A 25,415-nucleotide genomic window follows, 5' to 3' on the forward strand; every position below is an offset into this window, starting at 1 on the left:
CAGTGCTGTAGTGTGGCACATCTCCTAAAATTCATTTGTGTAGAAAAAGGATGTTAAAAAATTTCCGGATTTGTAGGACTTAATATAAAGTGGGTACGATTTTTGTTTTAAAGCTAAAAAAAAAGAAAAGTGACTTGAAGTGTGTTTTATAGCTGCAATGCCCCAACAAATTTTAATCGTGGAATAAATAAATAACGTTTACAACATTCACTCTGATTTTAAAACGTTTATTTATGAAAACTAGAGAGCAAACTATTATTACTTTGCTGTCTTTAATGATTTTTATTCATGTCAAAATTAAATCAAGCACTTGTCTAAAAACATGTTAATGCATTTTCTAAATAAAATCTGTGTAAAATCTTAGGAAAAGATTAGCCACTTGAATGAAGGGGTAAGAATGTTTTCACACTCCCTGAGTCTTTGGCCCTCCCCTCCATGTTTGTAGAAATGACTTGTTCACCACTGCCCAGCATTTAAATCACACATCTTCATCAGGACCAGCAGAAGCATAAACAGCGAAGTTCCTGTGGCAGAAAAAACTAAATGTTAGAAATGTTGTACAGATGTTTCCTGGTCCCTGCTGATTGGGACCATTCATTTGGGATTTTAATTAATTACAAATACAATGATAATGATTTTCAAAAGCATAGAAATATAATTATAAGATGGATTATCAATACACCAAATGTGTTATATATATATACATTAGATTTGGGGCTTCAGTAAAGAAAACCAAACATAACCCTATACAACCATTTGTGTCGTATTAGATCCACGCATTTCTAAGACCCCTAACTCATTATCATGATCCAAACTTTCCTTAAAACCTATTGAATAGAACTTGGTCCATGTTTTCTGCCCTGTAGTGCATCATCATTCCACTAGGGGCAGTAGAAGGGCTTTTCCTGCTCATTTCAAAATCATTTCAAAATCTCAATAAACTTTTGTTGGGAAAAGTTTAGCTAATCTTCAAACCTTTATGGTAAGAAAAATTAATCTATTGTTATTCTTTTTTTTTTACTGTTTACTTGCTGTATTGAAAGTAATGCAAAACTTGTTGATAATTAATTCTGTATAATATAGTTACTGCATGTTAGAAATCTGCGTATTAAATTTGCGACAGTGGGTAAATAAGATTTTTTCCTTAACACTTGTTTGTTTTGTTCCCTTCAAGATTATGCTAAATTAAGTGGAGCCCTGAATTAAACGGTACGGTCAGAGATTAGATGTACACAGCGTGAAGGGGTTAAATTGTGTCATTTAATTTTTGATGAATGTTACAAATCCAACGCCTCCATGTAACATTTTAATTGAAAGCACGTCTTTTATGTTTACAATTAAAAAAGCTAACTAAACAGATGTTTTAGTTAACTGCTGAATTTATATTTTGATACTTTGTTTAAAATGAATTAAGATAGAATGGCAAATATCATAGGAGCTAAAATAAATCCAAGAGGTTTGAAAATGTGATAAATTTAGTTGATATATTTAATTTTTATTTATTTATTTTATTAAAATGACCAATTTGATGATGATTGACTGGCCTTTCCTGCAAAATGTTTGGATACCCCCACCACAAACGTTTCTGAGGGGCTCAAAGCTTTGCATAAAATTCAATCAGGCCCATGGCATGTCAGGGTGGCATGCTAAAACTGCTATTTATTTGTTCATGGCTTTCCAAGAACAATTATTGTTTTGTGATACTAACTTTTTATCTTTTTAGTTTGCAAACAAAATATAATATCTGGTGAACTAAATGTAAATGTTTAATATTTTCAAACCCCTTCAACAACTGAGAATAATAAAGTAAAGATAAAGTTGAGATGCATTTACCTGGTACCTGTCCTTTGTTAGAAGAGCCTCGACTTGCTGTGACATTATGAGTACAGTAGCATAAATAAAATATCAAAAAACATGTTGCTGTGGTTTTTATTTATATACTTTCAACTTAAAAAGTAAATAATTACAAAAAACAGTGTGCTTATTACCTTTTATTTGAAACTCAGCAGTCAAAATTCCCCCACTCAGATCTACCTCTCTCAGGCTTCTGGAAGAACATGGACTCTGCAAGAAAAACAAAAACAGCAGTATTCATCTTTATTTAGACAGAACAAAGTCAGCAATGTTTCCAGTTCTCACAGATCAGGTAAAAAAAAAGTGGAAATTTATGAACATTACACAACAAATACCCAAAGTGCATGCCATCATGTTAGCCACACTTTTCTATGATGTAAGTTTTTTCAAGATTAGGAAAAAACTGGTAAAACCTTTGAGCAGATAACTCAGGAAATTTAAAACTGTAGCCTTTTTTCTGAGTGAGAAGGTAAAGATTGTTTTTAACAAACATTATCTCATCAATTCAATACTAGTCTTTTGTACATTTCTAGGAAAAACACTTTTGTTGGACAAAAGGTTGTACTATGTTCCAAATCAATGTTAAAAATTCTTGTCCCAGAGGCAAAAGAAAATTAAAAATATTCCTGTGCTTCACTCAAAGTTTCAGGCGGTCCTGCAGAGCATGCAAGGCCACAGTGAAAAACATAACTATACAGCGCTTTATAATCAGTTTAAAATCAAAACTTATATACTTGCTGTGGTTAGGAGGAAGAAAGTGCATTTGAACAAGAAACTTTCCAAATCTGGTATGAAGAAAAAAAGACATTTACAGTACAGACCAAAAGTTTGGACACACCTTCCCATTCAAAGAGTTTTCTTTATTTTCATGACTATGAAAATTGTAGATTCACACTGAAGGCATCAAAACTATGAATTAACACATGTGGAATTATATACATAACAAAAAAGAATGAAACGACTGAAAATATTTCATATTGTAGGTGCTTCAAAGTAGCCACTTTTTGCTTTGATTACTGCTTTGCACACTCTTGGCTTTCCCTTTATGACCTTCAAGAGAAATGGGCTTCCAACAGTCTTGAAGGAGTTCCCAGAGATGCTTAATACTTGTTGGCCCTTTTGCCTTCACTTTGCGGTCCAGCTCACCCCAAACCATCTCGATTGGGTTCAGGACTGTGGAGGCCAGGTCATCTGGCGCAGCACCCCATCACTCTCCTTCTTGGTCAAATAGCCCTTACACAGCCTGGAGGTGTGGGGACATTGTCCTGCTGAAAAATAAACGATGGTCCAACTAAACGAAACCGGATGGAATAGCATGCCGCTGCAAGATGCTTTGGTAGCCATGCTAGTTCAGTATGCCTTCAATTTTGAATAAATCCCCAACAGTGTCACCAGCAAAGCACCCCCACACCATCACACCTCATCCTCCATGCTTCACGGTGTGAACCAGGCATAGAGGAGTCCATCTGTTTACTTTTTCTGCGTCCCACAAAGACACAGTGTTTGGAACCAAAAATCTCAAATTTGGACTCATTAGACCAAAGCACAGATTTCAACTGGTCTAATGTTCATTGCTTGTGTTCTTTAGCCCAAACATGTCTCTTCTGGTTGTTGCCTTTCTTTAGTAGTGGTTTCCTAGCAGATATTCTACCGTAAAGGGCTGATTCACACAGTCTCCTTTTAACAGTTGTTGTAGAGATGTGTCTGCTGCTAGAACTCTGTGTGCCATTGACATGCTCTCTAATCTGAGCTGCTGTTAACCTGCCATTTCTGAGGCTGGTGACTCGGATGGACTTATCCTCCGCAGCAGAAGTGACTCTTGGTCTTCCTTTCCTGGGGCAGTCTGCATGTGAGCCAGTTTCATTCATTTCAGATGACTACCTCTTGAAGCTCATCAAGAGAATGCCAAAAGTGTGCAGAACAGTAATCAAATCAAAAGGTGGCTACTTTGAAGAACCTACAACATGACATATTTTCAGCTGTTTCACACTTTTTTGTTATGTATATAATTCCACATGTTAATTCACAGTTTTGTTACCTTCAGTGTGACTTTACAATTTTCGTAGTCAGGAAACTAAAGAAAACTCTTTGAATGAGAAGGTGTGTCAAAGCTTTTGGTCTGTACTGTCTTTCTTTAGGTTTTGCTTTGTTCATCAATGTTTGGATCAAAAATCATGTAAAAGGAGAGCAAGGCTGTATTTTACTAAAAATCTAAACTTGTATCTAATAATAAAACAAAAAAATAATACATTTGGAGTCATGACACTCACTGGTTCACAGACAAGCCTTTCCCCGTCACAGATCTGGACTTCACAGTGGAGCCACACAGTGGACACTTTCTCCAGACGTTGGAAACGGAAAGAGTTGAACTTAAAGGTGGAGTGGCTGTCTTTGGCATTATCAAAAACCGTCACTGTGTTGTCTGCAGGGCAACTGATAAAAAAATGATCCTTTTTTTTAAAAACAAAAAGTTTAAACTCATCTTCACATTCATTTAACTTCATATTCCTTTTCCTCTCATGGACTATTACCTGTTGATGATGAGGCTCCACCGCTTCCTGTCAGTGGGATAGGGAGTTGGAGTTGCCCAGCAGTTGTTTATCACAACTTTGAATCTAATACATAAAACAACACATCTTGTAATTTAATACTCTTAATGGATTACACTAAAAAAAACATACCTGTTACTTAGACCCTTTGCCTCAATTCCAATAAAAACTTCAGACCCAATTTCAGAAGTGTCAATGGTGTAAGGAGCATCTTTCGCATAGAGGAACTTTGAATTCTAGAAAACATGCAAAATTATTTTACTTTTAAAGAATAAATACAGTTAATACCTATAGTACGATGTACTGATACACTGGGTTAGTTTGAGATGCCAACATTGCAATGACATGTTCCATCCAGTGAAGAAACGAGACATATGGGCTGACACTCACCGTGAATACGTTCATAGATAACTGTGATCTAAAAGTGCCTAAACTCCCATTGTTGACATAAACTGTAGCCACTCTGAAAAAAGCAGAGGGTTTAGTAAAAGCGCTGCAAGTCATTGGGTTAGAATGAACAAACCATCCACATGAAGACTGAAGATGTGCCAAACTGATGTTTACCTCTGGCTGAAAACTGCATTGTTTACCAGATAGGCGGCTCTGTACATGCAGCTGAATGTGTAGTTGACTGGCTGATTTCTGACCGTTAGCGAAGTGTCGTTGGAGACAATAGAGTTATAGAAGATGTACTTGGGATCTTTACCAGGCATGTACTGCAGAAAACCAGAAGGATTTGGAACAAAAAAAAATCAATTTAAAGGTTAAATCAAAGTGGTTTATTATATTGTTCTTTCTCACCTCAGACTGTGTGCCACAGTACGAGTGGTTTTTGGGCGTCAGGTCTGGGATAATAAAACGATAGTAACCCGGACTGTGTATTCCAGTGTAGCAGACACCACCCAGGGACAGCTGCTCCAGCTCCCAACCATAAGGACACTCTGGGACGTTGGCGATGATAGTGTTGGGAAAGCAAGAAACTACAACGTAGTCTGAAATTGAAAGAAAATGGAGCAAGACAAAGAAGAGTATTCTGTAATTTCTTGAAACTTGATGAACAAATATGGCAAATAGAGGGACATTTACCTGCTTTTTGGGGAGAACAGGCTAAAACTACTGGCAACATCAATAATAGTCCACTGAATGAAGCCATGGTGGGGTGCTGTAAAAAATATAGACAATCACAAAAACAAAAAACTGTGTTAAAAAAGGTAAATCTTTGAAAAAAAATACTAACCTGATAAGTAATAACTTTCATTTGAGGTTTATCAGAGGATATGCATGGCTCTTCAACAGGTTACCGGCTTTAGACTCTACAAGTAACACTGACACAACTCCAGGAGGGACTTTATACTGTCACATGGAAGAGTTAATGGTTTTCCCCCCATTGTCCCATCACCTCTTTTCCCTCATGGCAAGGCTGGTTTAAGAGCTGTATTGTCTGGCTTCTCACAAAAGCCCTCTGTGTTGCAGACATTTACTTTGAAATGACAGTATCCCATAGAAACAGCACCTTTAGTGAGGGTGTATTCAGACTCGAAAAATCTTTTGTTCTGGATTGAGTCCACGTTTGTTCCAGATGGAGTCCTGAACCATGCGCTTGGTCTATATTCAGACTGGCATCAAGCAGCACATTCTGTTATGGACCAAAATTTTAAATAAAACCATGTGACTAAAGATCTTGTCAGTCATTGGCCAGGAACCACGAGGGCAGGTAAAAATAACAAGAGAAGGACAGACGTGCTGCGCTTTACAATTCTTATCAGGACAGTTAACTTATTAAAATTTTAAATTTTGATTAGCAGTTTTGAACGACGGGAACAATACTTTTTACTTGTTACTTTGGTATGGTGGAGGCATGCCGCAACAGTTACAGGCAAGGAGAAGTGTGTGTTTTAACTTAAAGGATGCTAGCAACTGCAGTGATGTGGAGACATTGAGTATGAACGTACGCTGCTAAGTGTTTATGAGACATACATTGTTGGGTAAACGGTGTGAAGCAATGTATGTCGTGTTAAACTTGTTTTAATGAGCCTGCATTCATCTGACCACATTTCAATGAGTTGCTGTGTCTCATCATTATGGTGTTATGGCTTTGTTTTTAAGAGAATTCTGTAAAGGAAACTACAAGCTAGCTTTTAGTGTTACATCATGGGTGCGTGCCATGTAATGAAACATTGAAAAGCATGTAAGAAGCATTTTCAGCTTTGTTAAAATAAGCATTTTAACTAGTAAGCAGTTGGACTCTTTTTTTTTTCTGTTCGATAGCATGGCAATTGTTGCTTTGTATTTGTCCTCGGCTCATTTGTTGCTACATTCCTACTCTGTTTATGTTGACCGTTTTGGTTCAGTTCTTCCGCTCTGGGAACAGATTGTATTCAGGCTGAGGAATCTCAGAGCGAACCGAAGCTCAGTTCGATTGGAAAGGAATAGAGACCACCTTCAAAGATGGGTCAGAGAGTGGTTTTTGGTCCTGGACCAGAGTCCGCTTGGGTGTATTCAGACTAAAAATTTATTTGGGATTATCGGGGGAAATTAACTCTGGTTAACTTTAAGCAGACCAAATCTGTCCAGTCTGAATACACCTTGAGTCACCGTAGAAAGGTAAGACAAAAAACAATTGATCTTTAAAAGCGAACAGTGACTTTTTTTACTGTGGTCCATGCTCCTTGCAAGTCATTGACCAGGACCTACTGTGTACTTCTGGCCTGTTTCTCAAGATCATTGGTTCCCACCAAGTGAGATCTTGCATGTAGCTCCAGGTGGTGGGAGATTTTCAGTGATCTTGTATTTCTCCTATTCTCTATTAATATCTCCAACAGCGGATCTCTTTTCATCAAGCTGCTCGTATATTGTAGATTGATTCATCCTTGTCTTGTTCAGGTTTATAATTTTGTCCCTGGTGTCCTTCGACAGCTCTTTGGTCTTGTTCACGATGACAAGGTTACACTCTGACTGTTTAAGGGTGTGGAGAGGTGTCTTTTATACAGATAACCAGTTCAAACATGTGACATTAATACAGGTAACACGTAGAGGGTAGAAGAGCATAGAGGAGAAAGAACAGGTGTCAGGTTGGGGGGGCTGTGGTAGCGTGAAGTAGAGGGCTGCATTGGGATTGGGTCCCGCCGGGTCCCGCGGGACCCAACCCAAATCTCGCGGGATTGGGCGGTTTGAATTGTGCTGCGGGCGGGAGCGGGCGGCAAAAAAAAAAACCCGCGGGATCAGTGCTGCCATGAATATCTCATGAATATATATTTTAGCGGACTACATTAGGCTGTGCAGCTGTTGGATTCTTATGTACTGAAGCTCCGTGAAGGCACCAGGTAGAGACGCCCAATGGCCTCTGTCATCTAACCTGTTGTTGGGGGTGTGCAACGCCCCGCCCCGCCTCTTACTAAGAGCGCGCTCCAGGCCGTCTGTCTGCGCGCGCACACACGCAGACTTTTAACCGAACAGGATTTGTGAAAATATATTTAATAATTAAGTTGCAAATTACACAAAAGAGGAATGCATGAAAAGATGAGGCTGGAGGAGGGACATGAATCTCTTTAATAATATCAATAAAAATACGTATTTTTTTCCTGCGGGACGGGAGACGATACAAAATCAATGCATCTCTATTACTGTGCGGGACTAAATTCAATGAGTTTTGCGGGTGCGGGCGGGAGTGGACATGCATATTGCGGGTGCGGGCGGGAGTGTAACGCATACGTTGCGGGAGCGGGCGGGATTGGTCAGAAATTCAGCGGGCGCGGGCGGGAGCGGGATGAAGAAAATAGTCCCGCGCAGGGCTCTAGCGTGAAGGACCCAGAATGCAGAGACAGGAGCACACAGTTCCAGGGGAAGGGGTTTAATCTTAACAAAAGGTGGTGCAGAGCAGGGTAACAAAACAAAAGCTAAACTTACTGTGGCATAGCATGAAAACATGACATGAGGGAAGAGCCGATAAAGACGTTAGATGACATTAAGGACGTTAAGACATTACATGAGAGACATTAAGACATTAATGGACACAAGCACAAGAGGAAGGCAGAGACAAGACTTAAATACAAACAGGAATGACAAGACACAGGTGAACATGATCAGGGCAGATTGGGACAGAGGAAGTAAAACTCAAGAACATGACAAAACAGGAAACCTTTCAAAATAAAACAGGAAACAGAACTCAAACATGACAAAAACAAGATGGAAAGCAAAAACCAACACAAAGAAACCCAAACTATGACAACAGGTCTATGAGGGACAGAATTCTTCAGCTTTCAGCTTGTTTGTAGGAGCAAAATGTTTATTTTTTGCACCATTATACAAATAAATACTTTATAAATCAGACAATTTGATGTTCTGGATTCCTGTTTAACATCTGTCTCACAGTTGATCAACATTGGGACAAGGATTAGGATAAACTTTCACTGAGTTCAAAAACTGAAATAAAAAAAAAACTGAAATATGAATTAAAAACAGACAGAAACAAAAATTGGAGATGGGATGGTTCATGAAAACAACCCAGATCAGAAAGGAATGAAATCTATATGCACAAACAAGGAAAAGCTTTGAAATATATCTATAAATGTATAAAGCTAATGTTTAGAGACAGAATTTTAGAGAAAATTATTCAACCAGTAAAAATAAACTCATACAATTGGTTTTTAACTCGGACAAATATAAATTTTGAGTGTTTAATTTGAGAAGTGAACATTCAAGCAGGAAAATCACAAATAAGGTGTTTAAAGACCAATTTTAGATACTTTTAACATTTGTGATTTCAGTTTTTGCCTTCTTTTTTGAAAGCAAAAGAAGAACAAGTTGAAAAATGGAGCAGCATTTCTACTAACACAAAGACACTTAACAGGCTTGTCACAGCTTTGCATTAAAGATCATTTTTGTCACATTTTCATCCCTTTCTGATGCATCTGAATTTTGACATGCCAAAAGCTCAACTCCATTAGAAAAACAGGTACAATCTTTCACACATCTCACATGTTGTCTGTAGAATAGCATCAAATCTCTTTTGACCTAAGCTGCGTAAGATGAGAATATAAAGACCAAGACAGAATGACTCACAGTACCTTTTAGTAAAGATGCAGACTGAGGACAATTAGCATCTAAATGGAGTAAATGGAAGAATTTGTAAGAGGACACAATTCAGGGGACAGTTAGAGTTACAAAATGGAGAGTCAAGAGTCTCAGGATTCCTCAGTTAAGTAACTGCTGGTTGGGATCCAAGAAACGTGCGTGGAGGGGCACAAAGACAGTGTTCATTTACCTATGCAGTATGCATAAAGGTTTAAAGGGAGACATCACACAGTGAAACTCTAAACATGCCAGCTACACAATTGCGTAGATGAGGCAGATTGGAGCTGAATTGGTTACAAAAGCGTGATTGTGAAAAAAGTTACAATCAAAAGCTATCTTTTACTTGGAAATCTGCACGCAAATGTACATATTTATATATTAGGACTTGTGGGACCAAGTATATTAACATGTTTGTTCTCATCACTTATAAAGTCCATATATAACTCAACTTTTTTTGCTGAGTAAACAGATTTCCTTTGTTAGAAATCTGGTATAACCATTTTTATCCTCTTTTTATTAAATCTTCTAGACATTCTTGTATGCAGAGGTGGCACTGAGCGAAACATATGAAGGAGCATTGATGTTAATCTGAATCTCACTCTGTCGTCAACCTCCAGTAGACCTTTAATGTATTTTTGTTAACGCTTTGTAATGAGAGTCCTTAATAAACTATTAGATCTGGTACAGTAAATCATTCTATTATTTGTACAGTAAATTGTCTTGCTGAGTTTTTGCATGAGGAGTAGCCCGATAATCAAGGAAAAAGTCAGTAACATAGGGCAGCCACGGTTGACCTTGAATGTCAGCTGTTTGTTAGCAGTTTACAAACACCCTGTTCCACCTCTCTATTTCACTATTACTCTGAGGGTAGTAGTTGGAGCTGCGGCAGTGCGTCATGTCGCGAGCAGCAGAAGTCCTAAAGCATAAACAAAACAAGAACCGTTATCACTCACTAATTCCAGGTGGTTACCTTCACGACTGAACACAGCAGACAAAAATGAAGTGACAGTCGCAATAGTCACATTTGAGAGGAATGCTACTTCAGGTAACTTACTGTAGTAATCTATCAGTGTGATGGCGTAACGACAGTCAGCTGAAGCAGAGTTAAAGGGTCCCACTATATCTATAACCACCTTTTCCCATGCTGTGCTGAGAAGGGGAATCGGTTGTAAGGGGGCAGCTCTAGTTATAGCAGTTTTGTTGTGCTGGGAGCAGGTTGTGCACGATTTAACAGCAGCATCCACATCCGTACCAGGCCACCAACAGAGCTCTCTCAGACGTTGTTTGGTCCTAAACAATACCTTGGTGTGTGTCGTGAGCAAGCTGTATAAGTCGAGATCGCAGCAATGTGGGAATGACAAGACGATGAGATCCATGGATCAGGTAACCTTCTATTTCAACCAGCTCTGCTTGGATGGGTAAAAGAGCTGGGTCAAGGCCTTTTGCATTACGTGGCTAGCCATCACGAAGATAAACTAGAACCTGTTGCAACACAGGACAGTCCAGACAGGCCTGTATCAGCTGGTCTTTTGTGACAGCGGCAAAGTCCACATTAGCCACAAGTGCTACCATGTCCTCTTCTAACTCGTGTGGTGGAGGGGAAGAGACAGGTAAACGAGATAAACAGTCTGCAACAACGTTCTCACGACCCGGTTTATACTCTACAGTGTAGTTGAAACACGAGGCGAGCTGACCATCTAGCAATCCGCATTCCTGCTCATCCAAAACCTTTAGTAGGATAGCAGCAAAGTGAATGGGCTATGATCAGTGCGTAGAGTAAAGTGTTTACCCGACAAATATGTTCGCCAGCGTTCAGAAGCCCAAACACAGGCAAGCGCCTCTTTCTCAATGATAGAATACTTCCTTTTACACTCAGACCGTGAAGCAAACGCAATGGTTTTTTCGGTGTCCCCATGTAACTGGGTAAGTACTGCACCAATACCATAATCACATGTGTGGTATCTGTGGTAACTATGGTGGAAGAGCTGGATCAAACAGAGAAAGTGCAGAGCTAGTAGCAATCAGTTGTTTAGAGTTCCCAAAAGCCACTTGTGCCTCGTCAGTCCATTTGAAGTTTGCGTTCTTACACAACATGGCACGAAGTGGTTCCACAACACAAGCGTAGTTAGGAATGAACTTTGAATACCACCCTGTGAGGCCCAGGAAAGAGTGTAGAGTTGTTACATCACAAGGGGAAGCAGCATCTGTGATAGCACTGATGTGATCAGGATTTGGCTTGATACCTGCAGCAGAAACAATATCCCCCCAAAATGACAGCTCAGTTTGTCTGAACAAGCACTTTTCCATGTTAAGTTTCAGCCCACTACTGCACAGCCAATGCAGCACAGCCTTTAATCGCTTTTCATGAAGATCAGGCGTGTTAGCAAACACAATCACATCATCCAAATAACATTGAACACCATCCAAACCTGACAGAATCTGTGTCATTATCCTTTGGAAAGCACTGAGGGCTGAAGCCAAACAAAAAGGTACTCTGGTAAAACGGAATTCGTCATTTATAATGAAACCAGTAAAGTCCCTGCTTTCAGGATGAAGGGGTACTTGGTAGTAAGCATTCTGCAAGTCTATGGTGGAAAACATCCGTGCTCCGCGTAGCTCATGAAACACCTCCTCAATGTGTGGTAGCGGATGGATATCAACAACCACTACTTTTTTGGGCTCTCTTAAATCAGGACACAATCGGATATGGTCGGACTTTCTTTTCACGACCACAATAGGCGAAACCCATGGGGATGAGCCAATGCGTTCAATGACGCCTTCGTGTTCCAATCTCTGTAGTTCCTTGGAAACTGCATCCCGCACAGCAAATGGCAGGAAATAGTGCGGACAGGGCGAACTTCCAGTCTCACCTTCACCTTGTGGGCAAAACCTGTTTCTAGTCCCATTTGGTCAGAATTATTTTGGGGTCCCTCGAGGTTGTTGGCAGGAGCTGTGTACTGAACAGAGACCAAAGGATGATCTGAAGTAGAAGGCACAGCTGGAGAAGGCACTGCTGGACTGACCCGGCCATCTCTGATAACTAGGTTCAGAGCATTGAAAAGATCCAAACCCAAAATAGGGTTTCCAGTCGACACCACATACACATTGATTGTGGCACAACTTGTCCCACAGGTCAGTTCCAAGCAGCCTAAGACAAAAATAGGTTCTCCTGAGTAAGTAATTTGTCTTCTTTTTGCTGCGTAAAGTGGAATATGACCATAATGTTTCTGGTACAGGCGCAAAGGGAGAATGGAAACTGCAGATCCAGTATCAACCAGCAGGTCAACTGTATATGTCCCTCACATGCACGCATAGAGACTTTGAATGTGGCTGTGCATGTGGCTGATTTAGCAGGGTATTTAGGAAAACTTGCAATGTTTGTTCAAGATCCACAGTGATAACATGTCTTACCAGCAAACCCAGGTCCATTTGGCAGTACTCTCTGTGGTGCTTTAACTTGTGGACACCCGTGACCGTGTCTGTACCTCCCACCGCCGGTGGAAGTCCCCTGTACCATGCCAACTACAGCTTCACAGGCTGGTATAGCCATAGCTTTTGCTTCTGCCAGGGCACTTTCAATCTGAGCAGATAATGTGAGAGCTTTCTGTAGAGTGAGGTTGTCTTCCATTGCAGACGTTCTCGGATCCTGCTGTTGTTGTTTTTTTCCACAATTTGATCACGTTTCATATCATCAGCCAGCGCGCCAAAATCGAAGTCAGTAACAAGCTCACGTAAGGCAGCAGCATACTGAGCAGTTGACTCACCGACATGTTGAGCCCGTTGACGAAAGTTGTTTCTCTCTGCCACTGTATTTAACTTTGGTATGAAAAATGTCTTGAATGCCTGCATGGCATCCGCGTAGGAGTCCCCCGTATCCGGCAGTGTAGAAAATGCGCTGGGCTTCCATGCCAACCGGGTGGATCAGCAGCGCGTTTCCTCTTGTCCTCCATCTTGTTGGCTAACGCCAGTACGTAGCTTTCAAACATGCGTATCCAGGACTCCAGAGGGATCGTAACCACACCGGGATTCAGTATGAATGCCGGGGGCGGCGAAATTCCCAGTAAAGCCATCCTTGTCGAGTTGTGTCGGTTGAGTTGTAGACTGTAAATGTAGGCACCTGCTCAGTTAACAAGATCCATCTTTATTCTTCTGCTGCAGTTTTTCAGTCAATGCTACCAATACATCATTGGTTATCTCCACCTACTGGGTAAAAGGTGTAATAACACTCCATTACAACACCACAGTGATGTAATGTAAAAGTTACTGAGAGTGCCGTATTTTATTATGGATCTTTTATTGTCCCATGTGAATTTGGTTATTGTTTTGTCCCACATTGTAAATTGCGTGTTAGAGACCTTCGTTGGTAAAGCTTGAAATAGAAATAGAAACAGAGGCAAAATGTTCATTTTCACTATTTCAATTCTAGAGCTGAAATCTAGTGGCAGTGTTGACCATTTTTCAATGTCTTTTTGTATCTTTTCTTGTACTACTGAATAATTTTTAAAGTTTATATTTTGAGAGTCTAATGTTATTTCCACACCTAGATATTTAATACTTTTCATATTCCAGTTGAATGTAAAGTTGTTTCTAATACATTCAGAGGGAACATAGTTGAATTTTAATATTTGAGTTTTGAGAATATTTGTTTTATATCCAGATACATGTTCAAAAGTTTCTAATATTTCCATAAAATGAAGAATTGATGTTTCTGGTTAAGTCATTGGCAAATAATCCTACTTTGTGTTGAACTCCATTCAGTGAAACTCCTTTAATTTCAGGTTTTTCACATATTGCCTGTGCCAGAGGCTCAATAAAAAGAGCAAACAGAATCGGGGAGAGCCCTATATTTGTTTTCTTGGTTTGGTTCAGAATAAAAAAACGTCTTTATTTTAAAAAATAAATAATAGATTAAAGGGAAAGCTTTTAGTATTTACTTTTATTTATAGCTTCATTCTTTATACTAAGGAGTAATAAACACAAAAGTACATTAAAATGACTTGAAATGACAAAAGGTACAGCCTGTTGATCTTAACCATGCACAGTAATGTTCTTGTAAAATGGACATACTAATATTTTAAAAAGGCAATTTCTGTTAAAACTTATAACTGATATTACAGGAAAATGCAAACATCTCTTTATGTTCATAAATTTACATAAATAAATATCAGAAGCATCAAGGTTCACATCAGGATTTAGGTGCTTGGCAGGTCCAACTTGTTCGTGCCGGATGGTAAATGAAATCTCTCCTGAAAGAAGAACAAACTACAGTTAGGGGTTTCACAATGAGAGTTTTTTAGATCATGGTAACCAAGCAGATGGTGTTTTACATAATTTATTGCTTTATTTTGAAAGATACAAACTTTGCAAAAGCAATATTGGTGTCATCAAAGATTTTATCAGCTTAAAATATTAGGTAACGTTTCCATCTAAACATTGGAAATTACGCATCATTTGGGAAACGTTTTAGAAAAAAAACAAAAATTGACTAGTGTTTGATTTTAGCCCTGGAGAACCCACAGGGTCAAATTTCACCCTCATTATTATTTTTTTAATGTATTTTTTTATTTTTATGTTTAAAATTTTGGCTGTTAATTGCTGGTTCCCAAAATTATCAAACAACAACCAAATGTGTTTAATTAGCTTTAAAAGCCCTGAAGAAAGTTGTTGCTGGGTTCTCCAGGGCTAGGTGTGACTGCGGTTCTTACTCTCGTAGTCTAGAGTTTTCGGTGCACAGCAGGCCCTCGTCACATGGACAGATCTGGTTGATGCTGAAAGCCAGGCCGCCGTCAGGAATATAACAGCTCTCCCCATGAAGCAGCCGTCTCTTGCACACCTGCTCGCCGTGATGCCGGGCGCAGCACATTGACGCCCCACAGTGTCTGTCAACTTTACACCTGGCCCCTGCTTGATGGGAGATGCTGGTCAATTCAGCTGATAAAGTTTCCAATTAAAGTTGGGAAAGCCGACTCTCACCCTCTCGTCCGTTGGGAATGCTGCGATGACATTTTCCAAACATGCAGCTGAGTCCACGGACACACTGGGCATCCCTGCGACAGTAGTGGCCCTCCCCACGCAGCGGCACACAAAGACCAAAGTGTCGATCGCAGGAGAAGCCCCGTCCACAAGCTCTGTTGTGGTCGCACATCACCTGAAGGAAAGAATAAATGTCAAGAACAGGGTCAATTTACCTCAGCCGGTTTCTTACAACTTTAAGTTACACTTAATGTCATGCAGTTTTTACTGTGTGGGTCCTGGGGGGCTCTGGGGGGTCCTCTCTGAGTGCCTTGGCTTCTTCTTTAGGAGGGCTGTGTGGCATGTTGAGCATCCAGGCCCAAATCCGAGCTTCAGTGCAGGAAAAACACATAACTAAACAAACAAGCTTCAAATTACACATAATTTACAAGCAGAAAAAAAATGGAAGTTAAAGTTTTTCAAGTAGATGTATTAAAACCACTGACGATCCTTGCAGCAGTGACTGACCGGCTCTTTTTTCAGAGGGACTTTTATAAGTCAGCAAGGCATGAAGGCCTCCCACCACATTGTTTGTCCAAACAACAGGAAAGGAGGAGACAATTAGTAGTTAATGGATTAACTAAACTGCAAATTTACCCCCCACTGCTAGAAAATAGTGTCCACACGACAAGCTGTAGTAGAGGCCAGTGAGGGTGGGGTGAAGGTGAAGCGGAGAACAACTTTCAACAATCGAGGCAAAGCAAGCAGCACCTTGACATGCTTATCTCCGCCAGACTAACAAACGGGAAGCAGACAAATGAAGGAACACACTACCTGAATGACAGGCACTGCAAAAAAAAAAAAAAAAAAAAAAAAACACTAGGTAAACACCCTCCAGTACAGCCTCCTCCACTAACATACTTTAGACCTCAGGCTGTGAGCGATTTGTAGAAATGCAACCCACAGACAACTTCATGATTTCATTAAAAGTAATTACCATCAGCTTTTGTTGATGTTTCAGTTACTTTAGTCAGGTATTAATACAAGATCCTGAAAGAACTTAGTATCCAATCAAACAAGTTCTCAATGTTTCTGTCTGAGGTTAGTTCAAATGAAATACTAGAAAATGTAAGAACATTTCAAAATAAAAGATCCAAAGATTGGAATGACATTGATATGTCATTAATTAAAAACACAATTGAGTTCATTGTTGAACCACTAACTCATATATTTAACATGTCTTTTAGGGAGGGCATTTTTCCAAATAACATGAAAATAGCAAAAATTATTCCCATTTTTAAAAATGGAGATCGCCATATATTTACAAATTACAGACCAATTTCATTATTATCCAAATTCTCCAAGATATTAGAAAAACTTTTTGTTAAAAGAATGAACAATTTTATTGGAAAGTTTAATTTATTGCATGAGGATCAATATGGTTTTAGGGCTGGTAGATCTACTTCAATGGCGATAATGCATCTAGTTGATCATATTTCTTCCTCGATAGAGAAGAAGAAATTTACTGTAGGCGTTTTTGTTGATCTTCAAAAAGCATTTGATACATTAAATCACACTATGTTACTTAGTAGGTTACAGAAATATGGTTTTAGAGGAATAGCATATTCCTGGTTAGAAAGTTATCTTATTAACAGATGTCAGTATGTTTATTTCAATAACGAAAAATCTGATATGTGTCCTGTTACATGTGGAGTACCCCAGGGGTCCCTATTGGGTCCTATATTATTTATTTTATACATAAACGACCTTTGTAAAGTTTCTGATTTGTTAAATTGTGTTTTATATGCTGACGACACTACTTTGTATTTATCTGGAGATAACCTGGAAAAGCTTCTTTCAGACATAACAAAAGAATTATCCATAATCAAACAATGGTTTGATTCAAACAAACTGTCTTTAAATCAAAATAAAACCAAGTACATTATATTTGGCTATAGAAAACGGGAAAACATCTCTGAGTTAAAAATTGAGGATGTTGTTCTTGAAAGAGTAAATGAAATAAAATTTCTGGGAGTAATCTTGAATCATACATTATCATGGAAACCACACATAACTTATATTCTCTCTAAATTGTTCAAATCATTAGCCATCCTACATAAAGTCAAATATTTTTTAAACACAGCTACATTGTATATTCTATATTGTTCCTTCATGATTCCTTATTTGACCTATTGTTTAGAAATCTGGGGGCATAGTTACAAGTCAAATACAAAACCTATTTTTATTCTGCAAAAAAAAGCAATTAGAATTGTAAACCACTCTTCATACAATCAATCCACAAAACAAATATTTCCTAAATTAAGGGCAATAAAATTTTATGATTTAGTTTATCTTAGTACTGGAATTTTTATGTTTAAAGTTAAAAAACAATGTGTACCTGCCAAAATACTGAGTTTGTTCGAAATAAAAGTTGATAATTATGATTTTCGAGGTAAAGATATGTTTAAAAAGAAAGTGGTCAGAACTAACGCATTAAGAAATAGTGTTTTTGTTCAGGGGGTCAACATGTGGAATTTATTATCAGACGAACTGAAAAATGCAAAATCCATACTGCACTTTAAGAAAATGTATAAAGTTAAAATGTTTCAAAAATACCTTCTGGACTGAGAGACTTTGGTGGTTGTGAGGTCATTTTGAGAAGTGTTTGTTTTGTTTTTGGTTTTTGGTTTTTTCATCTTTTTTCTTTTCTGATTTAAGGTTCTAACAGTTTGTAGGTAGATGTAATGTTTGTATTCAGGGTTGGGGAAATAAGCCTTGGCTTCACCCAACACCTTTTTCGGTTAATTTTGTTCAATGTTTATGTTATGTTTATTTATTTATTATTATTATTATTATTTTCAATGTTTATGTTGACATTGATCAGTGTCAATGTTTATGTTGATGTTTTTAAGTTTGTTTGTTTAACTTAACCGAAATAAAGTTTCTCACAAAAAAAAGATCCTGGAGCAGAAAACTATTGTTTCTTTTTTAATTTGGAAGCTAAGAGTAGTCTCTTCTAAGTTAGAAACTAATCAGAAAAGATAAAGTTCAAGAGAAGTTTTTTTATATATATTTTTTACATTAGTATGCTTAAAACTCCCCATTCACAGTTCATTGCTTTCTTTTCTTTGAACTTGATCTCTGTTTTCTGCATTTTAAGGATACCCATGCACATGAAAGTCACCCATTTTAAACCAGCACAGACTAGTGGCTGTAATGCAAAATGCAGAAAAACTGCACATGAACAAAGAACCAGACAATGTTGAAAATGAAATTTAGAGAATATAGTCAGACATAGAGCACTTTTTTCACAAGACAAGCATGGGGGGTGGCTGTCCCAGACGAAATGATCAGACATTTCTCTAAAAAAAACCCACAAAGGTCAGACAGTTGGGCAGATGTCAATGCATGCATGGTTACCTGGTGCAGAAAGGAAATATGTTTTTTTTGCAATTATATTCTACAGTTGTGTGAGGATTTGAACACCTCATGGAACACAAATGCGCAATTTTTAGGAGGAACAAATGTACTGAAACTTCTTTGTAAGAAAAACATTTTTTACAACCATCATGTGTAGTCAATGTGCTTAACACTAGGCCTGCACAATATACCGCAAATTTATCGTTATCGCGACATCAAGCTGTGCAATATGCATACCGCAAAAAACGGCGAAAATCTTAAATGTGCTAAAACAATCTCATGGCAGCTTGAAATATTGAACAAATGAAATAAATCCCTTTATGCATTTAACCAATCGGAAGGACCCGTTTACATTGTTGATCAATCAGATGAGCCCTTTTATGTTTGATGTTTGCCTCCTACGTCGACAAGGGTCAGTTGTTGTATCATTTTTAAACTGTTGCAGTGAAATGGAAATTATTTTTTTGGTTGTTTTGCTATTTGTTTATATACCGCAAATTATATCGTTATCGCAATATTAATCACCAATATCGCATATCGCGAGTTTTCCTCATAGACCTACTTAACACTAAAACATATTAAAGATCACAATGACAATTACATTTTGCATTTTTTTAATAGTGTTTTGTTTCTGAAATGTTGCTTTGGATTCTTAATGTTCTTTTTTTATTATTTATTTTTCTTGTTTTTCAAGTGTGCAGCTGTACAACCTTAAAAATAATGTCACTGTGGTTTCCATGAGGTTCTCCATGGTCTGTAGTAACTAAAGAAGCTAATGTAAACTTGTTTTCTAAGCTCTTTGTTCATTGAGTTCTAATATTTTGTTATGTATCTTAGGTGTAAAAAATGATGAATGTATTTAGCAGGCAGAACTGCCCCCCTAAAATAAAGTATGATAATAAGCAAAGCTATACACAATCATATCGTAGATAACAATGATCTCTTTGTTAATCCCTGTGATTGTCATTCATTGCTTCATTAGCTGCCAGTCAAAGATAACAATTTGTTGGTCATTTACATGTTCTTAGTGGTAGCCAGTGCAGATCGGATACACAAGTGTTGCATTCTCCAAGTGGCTAAGACCTAATGAAAACACAGACTAACAACATAATTGGTGCGAACGACAACATTCATTAGTGTGTGAAGATAAGTGATGCAATAATGCAGGGAAGTGATTTGAAGATAACAAAGAAAAAACAAAGATACAATGAGGATTATCCATGGAGCCAGCACCACAATTTTATCAGCAATGTTAGAAACCTAAATGCCAAATGTAAGAATTGCAATGTAAAAAATTAAAAATAAACAGACACCCTTTGCTAATCGCTTTCTTACAAATTTACTTGTTGTTTAACACCAGCATTTACAGAAGAGGGACCCTTCCTAGTATTTACCTAAATGTTGTCAGCAGATAATGGCCTCCAATCAGTCATCAACATGTTCTCCTTGTGCCAATCACTCTCCTATGATGACAATCATCATGAAGGTGCTACATGTCAGATTCAACATTTTTTTGGTGTTCCAATTAATGACAAACACAAATAAAAGCAAAGCTTGCGTATTCACTGTAGCAGACCGCAGCCCATCTGCAGATAGGAATTCAGGAAAAGAGAGAATTCCCTTTCCAACTTCACACTGAAGAGTTTAGTCCACATCAGACAGGACTCAGACACTCTGTCTCCCCTGTCTCCCCTTCCCTCCCAAGTTTTTGGATTTCGGCTAAAAACAGCATAATCATAATTAAAAGACGACTGGGAACGCTTTTACAATAGATCAAAAGATGATCGGACTTGGTCTTTAAAAGGTTGCCTGCATGTTGTGCATTTTATTACTGTGCGAATGCAAACACACAGTCCAATTCATCGATGAGTGGAAAAAAATCAAAGTGAGTAAAAAAATGATTATGGGATATCACTGATTGGATGATGATGCTTGTCCATCACTTTGACAGACAGTTATTTGGCTCGAAGCGCCTTAAACCAAAAGCATTAAAGTCACTGTTGACCCTGACAGCTGCTGCTGTCAATGAATATTTTAATTTAGGACATACCTATGAATTGATACTGTATATGCTCTGTATTAATCACTTAACTTTTTTAAAGTTTTTTTTAGCTTTAATTTCAGCTCAGTGAAGCAAGTCCTACTCCAAGTATTTTAATCCATTTTCAAAGTGCTCCTAGAGTCTTTTAATTATAATTTTATGCAGTTTTTAGCCGAAAAAAATAGTGTCATTTTCTTGGAAATAGTTTCTGCAGAGCAGCAGAAGTTCATTACCTCTGAGCTGTGTGTGGACTGCTTGCTACAGAGTAACCCTCTGTTGGTATCTCATAAAATTATGTTTAAACTCTCTCCTGCTAGCTTACAGCCCCTCACAACCCCAACCTAACATTACTGGTGCAACAAAAATGGCGAGCAAAATTAGAGCTAATCAGCCATTGAGTCAAATTCCAGCTCAGGTGATAATGTACATGGATCTATTTGTCTACATGGATGCATCAGAATGAGGCAATGCCGGAAGATTTGGGTCCACCCATTTATCTTGCTGTGTCACATATTTGAGCTTTGTCAAATGCCTTGTTTTTATTTGCTCTGAAATGCAGTTTTAATCTTAAATGCTTTTACATATGTCCTCCATCATCAAAAATGTACGGTGGCCCAGAAGAGTCACAACACAACACAATATCTCACAACACAACACATTAACTAACCACACAACACATTAACTCACAACACAACACAATAACTCACAACACAACACATTAACTCACAACGGAAGTAGAGCTGCAATGGAAGTGCTTTTATTCTGAAATTTCCATTGGGCTGAGCGGCTAACTACCTAACAGACAGTAATGTCACAGTGAGCTGTGGAGGGAGCATGTTTTTCCTATAAGAGAAGCTAGCAGCAGTGTTGCCAGATTGGACGGTTTTGGGTCTAAATTTGCGGTCAAAATGGCTTTGGGCGTGTATGCATAATTTGGGCGGTTTTAGGGTCGGTTCTGCCCCCCCCCCATGAATATATAATAGTGGACTACGTCAGGCCGTATGGCTGTTGGAGTTCTATGTACTGAAGCTCCGTGAACGGTAGAGACGCCTAATGGACCGGGCTCTGTTATCTAATACGTTGTTGGGGGTGTGCAACACCCCGCCCCATAGAAATTATGTTCTTTAAAGCCTGACACTGAGGTCGCGTATGGGAGGAGCTACCAGCTAAAGTTATGGTCTGATCGCTACATGGAGCGTGTCTGTGTTTATCAATGCCTGGTAGTGTTGAACCTTTCCTGTGCGATGACTTCCATTTTTTTTCCTTTCCGACCGTGGTCGGAAACGCAGGGGAGATTTTCTCATTCTCATTCTAGGACTCATTCTCATAGAGCAGTTCAGTTAAACCCACTGAGATGCAATTATTAGGTGAAGATTATAAGGTTACGTACAGACAATGGCATTCCCTTCTGTATCATTGCCAAACAGTCCACTGAGAACCAAACGCTCTTGTTCACCTGACAATCTGTTTTGCTGGTGACACATTGTGACAGTTTGTGGATGACTTTTCCTGAAGTGCCAGTCAGGGGCCTGTTTCAGAAAGGAGGTTAAGTGTAAACTCTGAGTGCATTAACCCTGAAATCAGGGAAACCCTGGGTTTTCCGTTTCAGAATGGGAGGTTTGTTAAACCAGAGAAAGCAGAGTAAGTCAAACCCGTTTCTGAAAGAGAGGTAACTTCTACTCGGAGTCAGTGTCCATGGTTACTTATGCTGTGAACTTAACCTGGTCGGGAGCAGGTTTTATTCTCCAAACTCAAAGTTTCTGCCAGTCCCCTCCCCTTTTTAAAGACAAAGCGGTATTTTTCGCTTTAACCTTCATTGCCCACATTTCCGTCACACAAAGACAGTCTAAGTGACAAGAATGGCTTGTTCTTTTTTGGAGGACCCAATAGACGAGGAGACTGCATTAATTCGTAGAAAATTATATTTACCTCGTACGAGGATTTCGAGAAGACTCGATTTTTTGTCATTTCCCCATACGTTTTTGTTTGAGCGTTACCGTTTTTCGTTGCAGTCAATTCCATGTATACAATGAAAACAACATTAGATATGTATTGCTATGTAGATGTTTCATATGTCAAATATTGTCAACAAAGCCTACATCCATGACATGCTCAGATTTTACCTGATTGAATTATGTTTTTATACTTCATTTTTAGCTGCTGCCATGTTCTTTTAATTCCTGCAGGATTGCATCTACATGAAAATGAAATCAGGGACATTGAATTAGATTAATGTAACAATTACTTTTTGGAAACACAATTTTCTAGCACTGCTTACTTTCTTAATCCCATATAAACCTATACCACTTGATCAATACAAGGGTAGTGTTGCAGTGTGTGTGCTGAGCGGGGTGCGATCCACGAGAGACAAGGGGAGGGGCGAGTGCAGGTGCATATGGGGGGGGGGGGGGGGTGAGCGCGGAGCAGAGGTGTGTGCGTGGAATATATTGTGTGTTCGGAGGACGGAGCACTTAGTTAAATAAAGAGAAGGTGTCATTCCCAGAATAACTGTTTTGGAGTCATTCTTAATCCGCTCTGGAGGTTGAGGGTTTCGAACGGGAAGTGAACCCCGAAGGAGAATTCCCTTCGGCCCTGAAGGAAATCTCCCCTGCGCTTCTAAACTCGGTCGGAAAGACGAGAGAAAAGAAAGGAGAAGTCTTCGCGCAGCGAAAGGTTCAACAGACAAAAGTTCACTTTTAAAAACACAATTGCATGTATTAATATTAAACTGACCAACGTTTGCAAGAGGGGAAGGTTAACAAAAAAGTCCTCTAAACATTACCGACGTTAAAGGCATTCCCCCCCCCCCCTAGATTGGTTCTGTACACTGCAGCATTTCATGCATTTACACCAGGAATAACACTTCAAAACTACACCTTAATATCGCCATTTTTTATTTCACTCCTTACGCTATTTAAAAAGTTATTTATTACAGTCAATATTTTATAACAATGATTTAAATGCAAACTTAGGCATTAACCTGAGCAGCTATGTTTTCTACGCTAACTGTCTCTGTTTTGCAGATGCAGCGGTGTTGCTTTTCTTCTGGAATATGTGCTCAAATTCAATGTAACTCTGCAGCAACACGTCAAGTTCAGCTGGCGAAAAATACGCAGACCTCTTTTTTTCACGGTTGCCATGGTGACTCGTGATATCTGCGCTCCATTGATAATGGCTTCTTATAGTCGCGGTGCGCACGCTCACCTCCGAATCAGTCCACTCAGAGTTGATTGATATAACTCGGATCAGCTTCTCTGAAACAGAAAACTCAGAGTTGTTAATCTCCCGATTGACCAACTCAGAGTTCAAGTTCAACCTCAGAGTTGGTTGAACCTCCTTTCTGAAACAGGCCCCAGGTCTCTCTCCTGACATAAAAAACAAAATAAATAAATAAAAAAAATCCACTGTCACAAAGGATGTTATCCACACCCTCTGCTCTTTACACACACAAAAGCCCAAAGTTCATTTAAATTCTTTTGTTTGTTACTTTAGGAGGGTATTGCTGAAATGAAGTTAGAAAGTAAGGCCACACAGTTTAGTTCTTCTTAGTAACTTTTGTTTTCCTGTTCAGTCCGGTACTCCTTAGAAATCCGTTCCAGGTTCCTGGGCCGTTGTTGTTGTCCTGTATCCAGTCCATGGTGGAGGGGATCCGGTCCAGGTTTTCCAACCGTCATTGGTCGATAGGAGCAGTTCCGTGTTTTTGTGGTTTCTTGGACCAGTTTGTTGTGTTTCAACTTTAATCCAGGTTTTGAGCAGATGTCTTGTGGATTATGGTAGTGCGGGGTGAGGCATTGTGCAGTAAACTGTCTGGGAAGGCTCTGCTGTATCTGGTCATGTTTGCTCTGAGAAGATGTCAGTTTTTCAGGTTGTAAAAGCATGCAGGGTTGCGCGTTGGAACCTCTTTCAGCTTCCTCCTCTCTCTGACTCCCAGACCCTCTGCCTTTTTATGTCCCCTTTCCCCACAGCTGATGGCACTCTGATTAGAGGGCACGCCTCTCCTCTCTGACCTGCACAGGTGATTTTCATCAGGGCGATATGCAAACTGTCAGATCGCCACAACATGTTGTTCACTCTCAAGTTATTCACTACAGATTTATTTTTCGTGTCGTTGTCCTGAAAAAGTGTCAATTGTCATGAAATAAATACAGATATTTTCACTATAAAAGTATGAACATCATATCCTAAAAACAGACTCCTAACCTCTCCTAACATTAATCTTTTAAATAAATGATTTTCGACTCAAATACATGGTCACATGGGGGGTAGATTTTCTTCAGCTATCAGCTGCTTCAACTGCATTTTGAAGCCCAAATAATGTTTCCAGTAACCTGTTTCCAATTGGACTGAGCGAGGAGTGTGAGTCACTCCACAATGAAAAGCAGCACTGCTTCTTCCCCGTGCCAGGAATTTCCCCCCTCCCTTGAATTGTGAAAGAAAAACGGGAAAATGTGGAACCAGGGTCACTGGTGCTCAATAATCTCATCTGTCACTGTCAGATGGTCCCAACATTCACATTGTTCGCACAC

General features: G+C 39.0%; 2 protein-coding genes across 10 annotated transcripts in view; both read right to left on the minus strand.

Moving 5' to 3' along the window:
* Nucleotides 1-211: 211 nt before the first annotated feature.
* Nucleotides 212-13,640, minus strand: tectb (tectorin beta). Of its 6 annotated transcripts, none has more exons than XM_011488371.4 (11): nucleotides 13,241-13,640; nucleotides 5,490-5,565; nucleotides 5,205-5,395; nucleotides 4,968-5,119; nucleotides 4,794-4,866; nucleotides 4,536-4,639; nucleotides 4,386-4,469; nucleotides 4,125-4,287; nucleotides 1,989-2,064; nucleotides 1,834-1,869; nucleotides 212-524 (listed from the first exon to the last, which is right to left on the minus strand). In XM_011488371.4, the coding sequence occupies exons 1-11, from the start codon at nucleotides 13,244-13,246 to the stop codon at nucleotides 457-459; spliced, it is 1,029 nt and encodes a 342-aa protein (XP_011486673.1). In that variant the 5' UTR covers nucleotides 13,247-13,640; the 3' UTR covers nucleotides 212-456. The 6 variants fall into 6 exon arrangements, with proteins under 6 accessions (XP_011486673.1, XP_078793148.1, XP_078793147.1 ...); XM_078937022.1 differs by lacking the exon at nucleotides 13,241-13,640 and adding an exon at nucleotides 12,888-13,056; XM_078937021.1 differs by lacking the exon at nucleotides 13,241-13,640 and adding an exon at nucleotides 8,310-8,417.
* Nucleotides 13,641-14,515: 875 nt separating this feature from the next.
* Nucleotides 14,516-25,415, minus strand: part of LOC101171950 (dickkopf-related protein 1-like) — a 33,584-nt gene continuing 22,684 nt past the window's right edge. For all 4 annotated transcript variants that reach the window (XM_020712032.3, XM_020712031.3, XM_020712030.3 and 1 more), the window contains 4 exons: nucleotides 15,718-15,818; nucleotides 15,450-15,624; nucleotides 15,182-15,377; nucleotides 14,516-14,722 (listed from right to left, as the gene is read on the minus strand). In XM_020712032.3, the coding sequence (XP_020567691.1) occupies nucleotides 14,662-14,722; nucleotides 15,182-15,377; nucleotides 15,450-15,624; nucleotides 15,718-15,801 (516 nt within the window). In that variant the 5' untranslated portion in view covers nucleotides 15,802-15,818 and the 3' untranslated portion in view covers nucleotides 14,516-14,661. The remainder of the gene's footprint in view (nucleotides 14,723-15,181; nucleotides 15,378-15,449; nucleotides 15,625-15,717; nucleotides 15,819-25,415) is intronic.

Source organism: Oryzias latipes, chromosome 19, assembly GCF_053564925.1.
Source record: "Oryzias latipes strain Hd-rR chromosome 19, Olatipes_Hd-rR_3.1".
Taxonomy (NCBI): Eukaryota; Metazoa; Chordata; class Actinopteri; order Beloniformes; family Adrianichthyidae; genus Oryzias; species Oryzias latipes.

Coding starts and splice junctions, on each gene's coding strand:
- tectb (XM_078937021.1), bottom strand. CDS start 8,330: ATGTTTTCATGCTATGCCACA. Junction 4,470..4,535: donor GCAAAGGGTCTAAGTAACAG/GTATGTTTTTTT, acceptor TTTATGTATTAG/ATTCAAAGTTGTGATAAACA. Junction 2,065..4,124: donor AAAGGCTTGTCTGTGAACCA/GTGAGTGTCATG, acceptor TTTTTCTTGCAG/AGTCCATGTTCTTCCAGAAG.